Below are 13081 nucleotides of genomic sequence, written 5' to 3'. Positions count from 1 at the left end.
GCCGACTAGCTCCTGTCTCATGCGGACATGCTAGCACGCGTTCACGTTAACCACCAGGACTCGAGGCTACAGTATGTGAGTATACAGTATGCAGTGGATTCTCCTGTGCTTTTAGGGAAACTCGGCATTCAATGCACACGAGAGTCAGTGTTACCAGCAGGAGATGGCATGGGAGGCCCTGGCGGGGGTGCACGCCACCCGGAAGCCCAGCTTGTAGCGCTCCAACCCGGATAGAGGTCTCATCATCGGAGACCACGCCGGAAATCGGGGAGTTTGAGAAGAATAAAAATCCACCCGAATACAGAAGGAAAACCACTTATTATCTAACTGGAGCAAAAAGGTCCACTTTGTGCGTGTCGTGGCTCTATACGCAATGAAAAACAGCATTGCACTGAGTGGGTGCAAAATGTATATTTACAATGGGAGAAATCAAATGCAGTCAAATACTGCACAATAAAAGCTTGAATAAATAACATGAAAGCTTGAAATACATAGGAATAGTATGAGTAAAGTACATATAAATACAGAAATAGACATAATGTGTGTATAAATTAAGTATGTATAAATATAGAAATATATATAATATCGTCATAGAAAAAAATGTTACACCGCTTGTTTCTTCAGTTTGGACAAAAATTAAAAAAAAAATTTAAGAGTTTAATATAAGAGGTGATATCTAGCTCGGCGGCACGGTGGCCGACTGGTTAGAGCGTCTGCCTCACAGTTCTGAGGACCCGGGTTCAATCCCCGGCCCCGCCTGTGTGGAGTTTGCATGTTCTCCCCGTGCCTGCGTGGGTTTTCTCCGGGCACTCCGGTTTCCTCCCACATCCCAAAAACATGCATTCATTGGAGACTCTAAATTGCTCGTAGGCATGACTGTGAGTGCGAATGGTTGTTTGTTTCTATGTGCCCTGCGATTGGCTGGCAACCAGTTCAGGGTGTACCCCGCCTCCTGCCCGATGACAGCTGGGATAGGCTCCAGGACGCCCGCGACCCTAGTGAGGAGAAGCGGCTCAGAAAATGGATGGATGGATATCTAGCTCGAGCCATTTTCCATGGTTTTCTTAAAAATAACCAAAATTATATTAAATAATACAATTAAACTTTTGTATTCTTCAGGTAAAATACCTGAAATGGTACAAGGTATTATACTGAACAAGAAATTGAACAAACAAGGGTGGTCTATTTTTATTGCATTGCTTGATTTCTTTCAACTATGTTTGTACGGTGACCTTGAGTGGCTTGAAAGGTGCCTTTTAAATAAAATGAATTATTGATTATTATTATTAATGAAACCTCGATATAATGGACTAATAGAGGCAGGGGTCGTCCAATATAGCCAAATTGAAGTTCAGATTGAACGCCGCAGCCATGCCGCTCTCTCTCTCTGCACAGCGCTCCATACACAATAGACAATGGTTAAAATTATCATCACATGGCCGCCATTCAATATGGCCGCCACGTAGGCACGTATTTTGGAATTGGATCTAGTCACATTGTATATCTGTGACCCGGAAATACGCCAGCCCAATTACCTGCCTGCATTGCACCACAACGCCAGTAAACAACAGCAGCCAATTCTGGAACTTACAGACTTTTTCAAAGGGATTTTAAGTGACAAAAGGAAAATTTTGGAGACATTGTTCAGTCCCAACGGTCTGGTTCAGCCGATATCCGTTATACTGGGGTCCATTTTATCGAGCTTCCACTGTATTATTATATTATTGACAGGACGTGATGAAAGCAAAGCCCACCTGCATTGGTGAACATCTTGTTCTTGACAATGAGTTGGTAGCTGCTCAGGGCCTCTGGGTACATCTCATTGTTTTCATACTGATTAGCCAGGTTGAGCAGAACCTGACCAAAAGGATTAAAAAAAATAATAATAATAAATAAATGGTAGCATTTTATTGCTAACATCAACCTGCCTGACTCAAAAATGTGCGCTTGAAAGCCGCTTGAGCGTGAAGGCCGTAAAGGGTAAGCAGGAATGATGCAGCAAATGTGTAGCATTAGTATCAAGCAGGGAGACTCACAGCGTAGGTGAGATCTATGTTGATTTGTTCTGCATTGCCACACTGCTCCCTCTGTCTCACTAACACTCTCTCCTTCCTCTCAGCGTCTTTAGCCTTCTCAAGAGCCTGTAAAACACAAACAACAACTAACCAGTCTGCCTAAATCAGTGGTTTCAAACATGACCCCGAGGCCAGAACCAGCCTATCAGAGGATCAAGTCTGGCCCATGGGGATAGAGAACACATTCACATAATTCTTTTTGCTAATTATGTCCACTGAGGTCGCACTCACGACCACTTCCCACTGAAATGACATTCTGAAATTGGCTGCTACTCAGGGTTTGACACTTGATATTGGCTCTTGTTATGTTAATTTATGTTTATGAAAAATCAAAAAACAGAATACATGTAAACACATGCATGCCTGTTGTGATGCTTTGCTTTTATTTGAACATGTTTCCATGATGTCTTTTTAAATAATACAAAAGAAATGACCTGTTTAGTCAGCCACTGCTTGTTGCTCCCGCTGGGGACTGCATCGTTCTGCTGGGGGACTTCAATGCTCACATGGGCAATGACAGTGAGACCTGGAAGGGCGTGATTGGGAGGAACAGCACCCCTGATCAGAACCCGAGCGGTGTTCTGTTATTGGACTTCTGTGCTCATGACGGAGTGTCCATAACAAACACCATGTTCAAGCAAAAGGGTGTCCACACGTGCACTTGGGACCAGGACACCCTAGGTCGCAGTTCGATGATCGACATTGTTGTCGTGTCATCGGACTTGTGGCCGCATGTCTTGGACACTCGGGTGAAGAGAGGGGCGGAGCTGTCAACTGATCACCACCTGGTGGTGAGTTGGCTCCGATGGTGGGGGAAGATGCCGGTCCGACGTGGCAGGCCCATTTTTGTATTGTGAGGGTCTGCTGGGAACGTCTGGCAGAATCCCCTGTCAGAAGGAGTTTCAACTCCCACCTCCGACAGAACTTTGCTCATGTACCGGGAGAGGCGGGGGACATCAAGTCCGAGTGGACCATGTTCCGCGCCTCCATTGCTGAGGGGGGCCGACCGGAGCTGTGGCCGTAAGGTGGTCGGTGCCTGTCGTGGCGGCAATCCCCGAACCCATTGGTGGACAGCAACGGTGAGGGTTGACGTCAAGCTGAAGAAGGAGTCCTATTGGGCCTTTTTGGCCTGTGGGACTCCTGAGGCAGCTGACGGGTACCGGCTGGCCAAGCGGAATGCAGCTTTGGTGGTCGTTGAAGCAAAAACTCGGGCATGGGAGGAGTTCGGTGAGGCCATGGAGAAAGACTTCCGGACAGCTTCGAGGAAATTCTGGTCCACCATCCGGCGTCTCAGGAGGGGGAAGCAGTGCACCATCAACACTGTGTATAGTGTGGATGGGGCGCTGCTGACCTCGACTCGGGACATTGTGAGTCGGTGGGGTGAATACGTCGAAGACCTCCTCAATTCCACCGACACGCCTTCCCATGAGGAAGCTGAGTCTGGGTTCTCTGAGGCGGGATCTCCTATCTCTGTGGTTGAGGTCACCGAGGTGGTTAAAAAGCTCCTCGGTGGCAAGGGGGTGGATGTGATTCGCCCGGAGTTCCTAAAGGCTCCAAATGTTGTGGGGCTGTCCTGGTTGACACGCCTCTACAACATCACGTGGACATCAGAGACAGTGCCTCTGGATTGGCAGACTGGGGTGGTGGTCCCCCTTTTTAAGAAAGGGGACCGGAGGGTCTGTTCCAACTACAGGGGGATCACACTACTCAGCCTCCCTGGTAAGGTCTATTCAGGGGTGCTGGAGGGGAGGGTCCGTAGGAGCAGTGTGGTTTTCGTCCGGGCACGTCCCACCGGGAGGAGACCCCAGGGACGACCCAGGACATGCTGGACAGACTAAGTCTCTCTCCTGGCCTGGGAACGCATCAGGATCCCCCCCGGAAGAGCTGGATAAAGTGGCTGGGGAGAGGGAAGTCTGGCGTCCGTGCTAAAGCTACTGCCCCCGCGACCCGACCGCGGATAAGTGGTAGGAAAATGGATGGATGGATGGATGCATATATAGATCCACTTTGATCTGTAAGTTGCACGTGTAAATGAAAAAACGATTCATAATACTGTTGAAAATGCAATGGTTTTTGTTCAGAATTTCTAGATTGTTCATATGTTACATGATGATACATTTGCAACAAGATACTAATCAATAAATGTGAATACTTTCCGAAAGTACTTATAATTATTTGTACCAAAACAACGGGGGAAAAAATGTGACAAGTTGCTATTGATCGTTTATTGAGCCAGGAAAAATTGTGGTGAATGTGTATGAGTTTGACATCCCTTGTGTAAATAATTTTTATTGTGTATGACGTAAAGTGAGTCTGACCAGTTGCAAGTTGCCCAAGCTTTGCGCCATGCAGCTCTCAGTGATTAAGTCGTTCACTTTCTTCTCCAAGAGCTTGATCTTCTCCTCGGGCCTAAGAACAACAACACACAAATTACTCACTTAGGTCATTTTAAATCATGCATGAATTGGGTATAATCCAACTCATAACTCACAAATCCTCTTTCTTTTCCTCCAGTGCTGGCGCAGGGCCTCTAGACTGTCCCAGAGGGTCAAAAGCTGAGCCTGAGCATGAAAATGGAATTAATGACAAGGCTCGAATTAAGTACTCTCACATCGCAGTTTGCGAGTCAAAATATGCATCTTGCACCTAGAAAAACACATTGAAAAGCAAAACTGCGATTCACAGTTCTACCACGTAGATGGTCACAAAGATTGAGGCATGCAGGGGCGGACGTCACACAACGCACTTACAGTACGTTACAAATGCGCGAGAAGTAGAAGGCAAAAATTTAAGCGATTCGGTTGAAGGAGCAGGAGCACAGCGGGAAGATGCGACGCAACGCTGAATTGAGAAGAGAAAATAAAGAAAATGGCAAAAGTGTGGGAACATTTCATCGTGAAATGCAAGGTGAGCACGCGTTCGTTGTAACATGGAGCATTTTCTCCGCAGATGACAGTATGACGCGATTGACGACGCGTCATGGGACCCGATGGACCCACCTTTTTTGGAACGTGTTGCAGCCATAAAATTCTAAGTGAATGATTATTTGCTAAAAACAATAAAGTTTATCAGTTTGAACATTAAATATATTCTCTTTGTAGTGTATTCAATTAAATATAGGTTGAACATGATTTGCAAATCATTGTATTCTGTTTTTATTTATGTTTAACACAACGTCCCAACTTCATTGGAATTGGGGTTGTACTCCGCCGTCGTGGCCTGTATGGTTTCAAAGAAAAAATATAAAGCTGCTAGAATGGCCAGCCAACCACCTGACTTGAATCCAACAGAAATTTATGGAAAGAAATGATAGTCATGGTCCATAAAAGAAGCCCACAGAACCTTCAAGATTTGAAGACTGCTTGTGTGGAGGAATGGGCCAAAATCACACCAGACCAATGCATGCGACTAGTTTCTCCATAAATGAGGCGTCTTGAACCTGTCATTGCAAACAAATGCTTTTGTTCAAAGTATTAAATAAATACCAGTTGGCGTGTTCAATACTTTTTCTCTGTGTCATTTCACACTATTACACACAACTTAATTTCTTACCTCATTTGTTATACTTTTTTTAATGTATGGATTACTTGGGTTGTTCCAAACATCTGGTGAAATTTTCATGTCAATAGCACCTTTGGAAAAATATTTAGTGAGAAAAATGGTGACGTGTTAAATACTTATTTCAGCCGCCGTATAACCCAAGTGAACTTAAAATGCTGTTTTTAAATGAATTCATTTATTAAGGGTGAACAAAAAACTATGAAAAGTTGCCTGGCCATGTGTGAAAGAGTAATTACCCCCTTTGTTAAATCATAAATTAATTGTGGCTAATCATAATTTTTGGTTAATTTTCACTGATAACACCTAAGCCTGATTACCTCCAAACCTGTTCTATAAAGAAAATCACTTAAACAGAATCTGTCCTGACAAAAATCAAGTCGGACAAAAGATTAAAAAAAGCTGCAACAAAATGACACGATCCAAAGAAATTCCAGAACAGTTGAGAAATAAAGTAATAGACATCTTTCAGTCTGGAAAGGGTCATTTCTGGAAAGGGTCAAAAGCCATTTCTAAAGATTTAGTATTCCAGTGAACCATAGGGAAAGCCATTATCCTCACATGGAGAAAACATGGAACATTCGTGAAGCTTCCCAGGAGTGACCGGCCTACAAAGAGAACTCCAAGAGAACAGCAATGACTCATCAGGAGGCAAGAAAGGACAACTTCTAAAGAACTGCAGGCCTCCCTTGCCTCAGTTAAGGGTCACTGTTCATGACACGACAGTAAGAAAGAGACTGGGCAAAAATGGCATCCATGGCAGAGTTCCATGGTGAAAACCACTGCTGATCAAAAAGAACAAAGGCTCATCTTAGTTTTGAAAAAATATAAAAAAAATCTGAATGATTCCCAAGACTTTTGGGAGAATATTATATGGACAGAAGAGATGAAAGTTGAGCTTTCTGGAAGATGTGTGTCGCGTTACATCTGGCGTAAATGTAGCACAGCATTTCAGAAAAAGAACATCAAACCAACAGTGAAACATGGTTGTGGTACTGTGATGGTCTTGGCCTGCTTTGCTACTTCACTACCTGAACAACTTGCTGTGATTGATGGAACCATTAATTCTGCTCTTTAATAGAGAATCCTGAAGGAGAATAATTCAGTCATCAGTTTGTGACCTCAAGGTGAAGCGCACCTGGGTTCTGCAGCAGGATAACGATCCAAAACACACCAGCAAGTTAACTTCTGAATGGCTTAAAAAAAACAAAAAACAAAACTGAAGGTTTTGGAGTAACCTAGTCAAAGTCCAGACTTGAATCCGATTGAAATACAGTGGCATGACCTTACAAAGGCCGGTCATGCTCGAAAACCCTCAATTTTTGCTCAATACAAACAATTCTGCAACAAAGAGTGGGCCAAGATATCTCCAAAGAGATGTGAAAGACTCATTGCCAGTTATAGAAAACGTTTGATTTCAGTTGTTGATAATAAGGATGGCCCAACCTTTTTCACACAGGTCCAGGTTACTTTGAATATTTTTTTTTCTTAACAAATAAAATCACTTAAAAAAGCATTTTAAGTTCACTTGGGTTATATTTCTCTGATATTTACATTTGTTTAATGATCATAAACAAAGTGGGGAAACTATGCAAAAATAAAAGAATTTGAGAAGGGGGCCAATACTTTTTCACGGCACGGTAATTATGAGTACTGTTGAATGTGTGGCTTTGTTTAGTACGATGGTGAGAAGTACAGTATGCAACCATATAGCAACCATAACGTTACAGGTGCTTTTGCTCAGTGTAGTCACTGTGTGACAGATATGGCCAGTATACTACCATCTGATGATCTGTAAGTGGCAAAACTTTGAGTCAAGTAGGTGAAAAACGTGGCAAATGCGGCCAGAGAGGAGTAACAGAAAAATGGGTCATGGGTACCAAAACAGAGGGTTTTGGGGAAGTCATATGAAGGGAATATTTGTTTTCTCTCAATTTTGTTCATTTTAGTTTGAACAAATTGAACACTTCCATAACTTGTAGTAGTAGAATATTTGTCTTATTCCAAGTCAGCTGGTCTAAGCTTATAAATACAGAGCCATGAATCTAATGTATTAATGTGTCACAAAATGCTAAAATGCTAGCGGCTTGAAGGTCCCATATTCTGGCTATTTAGACCGCCATAGAGTAACTCTCTAACATGGAATTAGTATAAAAATTTTAAACACCTTGGTTTTGTCATATGACTGTCCAGAAAAGGCCCCTCTGACAGCTACTTTTGTTTGACACAGTTTTGGAATAGGATTTAGGAATGAGTGGACGATCTTAACTCGCATTTCACATGTTTACCGAGGCACCATAGAGACAATATTACATCCCAAATACTAGAAAAAGTTGGTCTGACAAAATATGTCCCCTTTAAGTCAAGCTACACAAAGGCTGTTAATGCTTTTTTTTAAATTATAATTAAGGCCTTTTATGCACAACATGATTTTAAGAAATAAAAACTATTATATAAAAAAAGGAAACCAATTTGTCGTACGTTATTAAACGTCCCGTATTTTGACTATTTAGACCTCCATAGAGGGACGCTCTAACATTGACTTCATATTTTCTTCTTTTCCTTTCGGCTTGTCCCGTTAGGCTGACATGGAAAAGGATGACCCGCTGTGGCGACCCCTATCTCCTGTATCCTCCTCTCAAACACCAACTGCCCCTATGTCTTTTTTTCTATACTTTCATGGACTGATGAGACCAAGATTAACATCTACCAAAGTGATGGAAAGGCCAAAGTATGGAGAAAGAAAGAATCTGCTTATGATCCAAAACACAACCTCATCTGTGAAGCATGGTGGAGGTAATGTCATGGCTTGGAGTTGCATGGCTACTTCTGGAACGGGCTCACTAGTCTTTATTGATGATGTAACTCGTGATGGTAGCAGCAGAATAAATTCTGAAGTCTACAAAACCGTAGACTGGCAATTTAAAGAAAAATGCATCCAAACTAATCAGGAGAAGCTTCATCAACAACCAACAAGTCAATAACCCAAAACACACTGCAAACACAACAAAGGACTTCATCGCAGGGAAAAGTGGAAGGTCTTAGACTGGCCAAGTCAATCAGCGGACCTTAACCCAATAGAGCATGCATTTTACCTCCTGAAGAGGAGAATGAAGGGAGAAAACCCCAGAAACATCCATCCATCCATCCATCCATTTTCTGAGCCGCTTCTCCTCACTAGGGTCGCGGGCGTGCTGGAGCCTATCCCAGCTGTCATCGCGCACGAGGCGGGGTACACCCTGAACTGGTTGCCAGCCAATCGCAGGGCACATAGAAACAAACAACCATTCACACTCACACCTACGGGCAATTTAGAGTCTCCAATTAATGCATGTTTTTGGGATGTGGGAAGAAACCGGAGTGCCCGGAGAAAACCCACGCAGGCACGGGGAGAACATGCAAACGCCACACAGGCGGGGCTGGGGATTGAACCCGGGTCCTCAGAACTGTGAGGCTGACGCTCTAACCAGTCGGCCACCGTGCCGCCCCCCCCAGAAACAAAAGAATTTAAATAGGCTGCAGTAAAGTCCTGGACAAGCATTTTAAATGACAAATGCAACAGTCTGGTGAAGTCAATGGGTCGCAAGCTTGATGCAGTTCTTGCATATAAGGGTTATGCCACCAAATAATAAATGTTATTCACTTTAAGCTAATTAAATAATGTATGTTCCAATACTTTTGCTCACTTGAAAAGTGGGTGTCTTCAAACAAAAGTTGCTCTGTCCTCAGGTGTTTAACACAACTAGATGTAAAAACCATGAAATCTGGAATTCTGAACATTTGTCTCACATTCATCTTTTAATCTGAAACCCAAATGTCTTCAGTATACAACAAAAACAAAGGAATTAACCTTGCGATTCCAATACTTTTGGAGGGGACTGTATATTCTGTCTTACTTCGACAAATCTTTATTCCTCTCCTTTACAGTGCATGCCTCCACCTTTCGAACTGTTCCTCCACCTGCTCCCTGCTTTCACTGCAGATCACGTCATCTGCGAACATCATGGTCCAGTCTAAAATCATCTGTCAGCCTATCCATCACCATTGCAAACAGGAAGGGGCTTAGGGCAGACCCCTGATGCAGTCCCACCTCCACCTTAAAGTCATCTGTCACATCTACAGCACACCTCTCCGCTGGTCTGCTGCCCTCATACATGTCCTGTACTATTCTACCAGACCTCTCCACCACTCCATACTTCCGCATGCAGTACCACAATTCCTCTCAAGTTACTGTCATAGGCTTTCTCTAGATCTACAAAGACACAATATAGCTCATTCTCTGTACTTCTCCATCAAGACCCTCAATGCAAATAATGCATCTGTGGTACTCTTCCTAGGCATGAAACCATACTATTGCTCGCAAATACTTCTGTCCCGAGTCTTGCCTCCACGAGATATCTCTTTCCCTTAACTTCATTGTGTGCCGCATCAATTTTATTCCACCATAGTTCCCACACCTCTGCACATCACCCTTGTTCTTTGAAATGGGCACCAGCTAGTGGTGGGCAAGCGAAGCCTCAATAAGCACTGAGGCTTTCCGAACAATTGTGCCGAAAAAGGTTAAACGCTTCAAGATCTCAGTGACGGTGACATCTGGTGGAAGGCTGGCAAACATGTCATCATATGCGGCTTTGGGCCTTTGCCACCTCTACATTCGTCCTGCGTGCTTCTACTTCTGCTCTTCTAGTTTACCCCATGTTCCTCCCTCTTCTGGAAGAAAGTGTTCACTACAGCCATTTCCATCCTTTTTGAAAAGTCTACCACCATCTGTCCCTCAAAGTTCTTTTCCTGGATGCCAAACTTACCCGTCACTTCTTCATCACCCATTTCTTTCAACAACATATTCATTACAAACTGCACCAATCACGACTCTCTCTCTCTGTCTGGGATGCTCAGAACTACTTCGTCTAGCTCCTTCCAGAATTTTTCTTTCACCTCTAGGTCACATCCTACCTGTGGGTCATAGCCACCAATCACATTATAAATAACATCCAATTTCAAGTTTCAACTTCATCACTTGATCTGACACTCTTTGCACCTCCAAGACATTATAAGCTAACTCTTCCTTTAAAATAACCCCTACTCCATTTCTCTTCCCATCTACACCATGGTAAAATAATTTGAACACTGCCCCTAAACTTCTAGTCTTACTGCCTTTCCACCTGCTCTCCAGGACACACAATATATCAACCTTTTTCCTAATAATCATGTCAACCAACTCCCGAGCTTTTCCTGTCGTAGTCCCAACATTCAAAGCCCCCACATTCAGTTCTAGGCTCTGTGCTTTCCTCTTCTCTTTCTGCCTAAGAACCCGCTTTTCCACCTCTCCTTTATCTTCGACCCACAGTAGCTTATATTCCACCGGCACCCAGTAGGTTAACGGAGCCGGTGGCGGACGTTGTTAACCCGGGCCATGACCGATCCGGTATGGAATTCTTTGGAAGAATGCTCATATTTGCGGCCCTATGTTCAACTCCCCCGTTATATTGTTGTATTTTAATTGCTTTGTAAAACCCTTGCTTTGGGTCACTGCGCGATTAACCTGCAAATATTTGCTCCTCAAAATTAGAAAGTTGCTCCGCTTCAAATGAAAAAAATAATGAGTAAAACTGCTCCTCAAAGAAAAGCAAAACATTTCAAGCCTCAAATAACTTCTTCAGTACAAACACGAAGTTGTTTGTCAATAATAGATGGTAAATGTTGAATAAACTCACCACATGCTCGCGATGAGGTGAAACCCGCCGCTCTGACCGCTGACATGGGCCGAGACGCTCCATCCTGAACCAGAAATGTAGAAAATACTTTAATGTAAAGTCTGTATAATAACACTTTCAGTAATCCATCTCTGCAAATGAAGCCGAAATTACCAGTACAGCTCCAGTCATGGGTCGACCGGTCATGGACAGCCGAGCCTACAACAACAATAAGAGCTCATATAATATTTTCAGGTTAATGACACATATATTAAGTAATTTTGGACTTTAAAAGAGACATTTTCCTGCCTTTTTTAACTATTTAAAACAAATCCCAGGACATCACAATTTAACATTGTTCAGAACAGCTTGCTTCCAGATACATTTTCAGAAACAGGCAAATAACTTACAAATTATGTGATTTATGTTTGACTTCACACTTGTGGTTGGGCAGGCACTCCTATAAGACAATTTTTCATAACGTGTCCCCTTTAAAAATCATTATCTAGCACTCAGAAGTCATCAAGTCCACTTACTCCAAAGGAGGAAACGAGAGGGCGCCCCGATGCGGCAGTCCCAGGAAATTTAGCAGTCATCTGCACAGTGCAAGAAGAGAAAAGAGCTTCATGAGTATTCTAAATACACGCCGATATTCATATAGTGGAATTGTCACATTTGATTCATGTTAACTACCACTTAAATTGCGTGAGGCGGCACTTGTCCATTATAACGACACAAACGTTGTCATTTACAGTTCATTACTGACCGGGGGTCTTCTTCCATGACTGGTCCTGACTGCCTCTTGGAAGCCCGCATCATTATCCAGCTCCTTGAATGGGTAAAGTGATCGTTATTCTCCACATTTAGCATTTTTGGGGGTCCAACTTGTTTAGCTGACTGGGTAGCAAGTTAGCTAACTCTTAGTAGGCTACGTTACGTCTCTCACCTCGGTGTCGTACGTTGGGTTGTAGTCGTTGTATCCCGAGTAAATATCCTCTTCCTCTACCGCCAGATGAACATTTTCCATCTTGTCTCCCCCACCCCAAAAAACAAGTTTGAACGCTAGCGGGTGTGGGTGTGTGTGTGGGAGGGGGAGCTAGAGATAGTCGACTAGAGAAGTTTGTTGTCAATCCCAGCATTCCACACGACATAGGCTGGACTATTTTCCTTTTTATGAGATATGATTCGTCCTTGGCGGCTCCATAAACGTGTAGCTTCACGTTCATTGGTCGAAGCTGGTTTCAAGCTGTTGCTGTGAAACATGCGTGAGTGACAAGTTTGCGCCTGTCCTTTTAGTTTATAAGGCTAAGAATCGCTTACTTTTAGTTTTCATATCACGGTAAAAATGTACCAATGTATTTATGAATGTAAATCATGATAAAGTCAGCGTGGAAAAGACGAGGATACGTGACTAGAGGAGTTTGCTGTCATCCCCCCGGGTTCCATGTCCCGTGGGCGGAACACGTTGGTTTGACCCGATTCGTCACTTGCGCGTCAATCATCACCTATCTTCACATTCATTGGTCGAAGCTCGTTTAAGCCGTTGCTATGATACAAGCGGACGCCATGAACTTGCGCCTTACTTTTAAAGCAATAACATTTATAATTTAGACGAAGATAATTTTGTCAAATGCTGTTAGTTGCGAATCGGCGTGTTCCATGCGGAATGGGCCAGATTTGTTGGTTTTAAAAGACCCGACTGTTGCTAGTATAAACGCTTAATGACAGGCTCGTGCGTCACAGTTATAGCTAGAA

At 43.4% G+C, this 13081-nt stretch overlaps 1 protein-coding gene across 4 annotated transcripts in view; it reads right to left on the bottom strand.

Annotated features, from left to right (window-relative positions):
• The window catches only part of LOC133486804 (intraflagellar transport protein 88 homolog), a 37602-nt gene extending 24827 nt beyond the window's left edge, over positions 1-12775 (bottom strand). For 2 of the 4 annotated variants that reach the window (XM_061792489.1, XM_061792487.1), the window contains exons 1-9: positions 12273-12775; positions 12093-12155; positions 11863-11922; positions 11501-11545; positions 11348-11411; positions 4567-4636; positions 4394-4484; positions 2037-2141; positions 1755-1857 (exon numbers count right to left, since the gene is read on the bottom strand). In XM_061792489.1, the coding sequence (XP_061648473.1) occupies positions 1755-1857; positions 2037-2141; positions 4394-4484; positions 4567-4636; positions 11348-11411; positions 11501-11545; positions 11863-11922; positions 12093-12155; positions 12273-12353 (682 nt within the window). In that variant the 5' untranslated portion in view covers positions 12354-12775. The remainder of the gene's footprint in view (positions 1-1754; positions 1858-2036; positions 2142-4393; positions 4485-4566; positions 4637-11347; positions 11412-11500; positions 11546-11862; positions 11923-12092; positions 12156-12272) is intronic. The other 2 variants (XM_061792486.1, XM_061792485.1) reach the window with 2 other exon arrangements.
• Positions 12776-13081: the final 306 nt, after the last annotated feature.

Source organism: Phyllopteryx taeniolatus, chromosome 12, assembly GCF_024500385.1.
Source record: "Phyllopteryx taeniolatus isolate TA_2022b chromosome 12, UOR_Ptae_1.2, whole genome shotgun sequence".
Lineage (NCBI taxonomy): Eukaryota > Metazoa > Chordata > Actinopteri > Syngnathiformes > Syngnathidae > Phyllopteryx > Phyllopteryx taeniolatus.
This window is presented reverse-complemented; position numbering and strand designations above follow the sequence as displayed.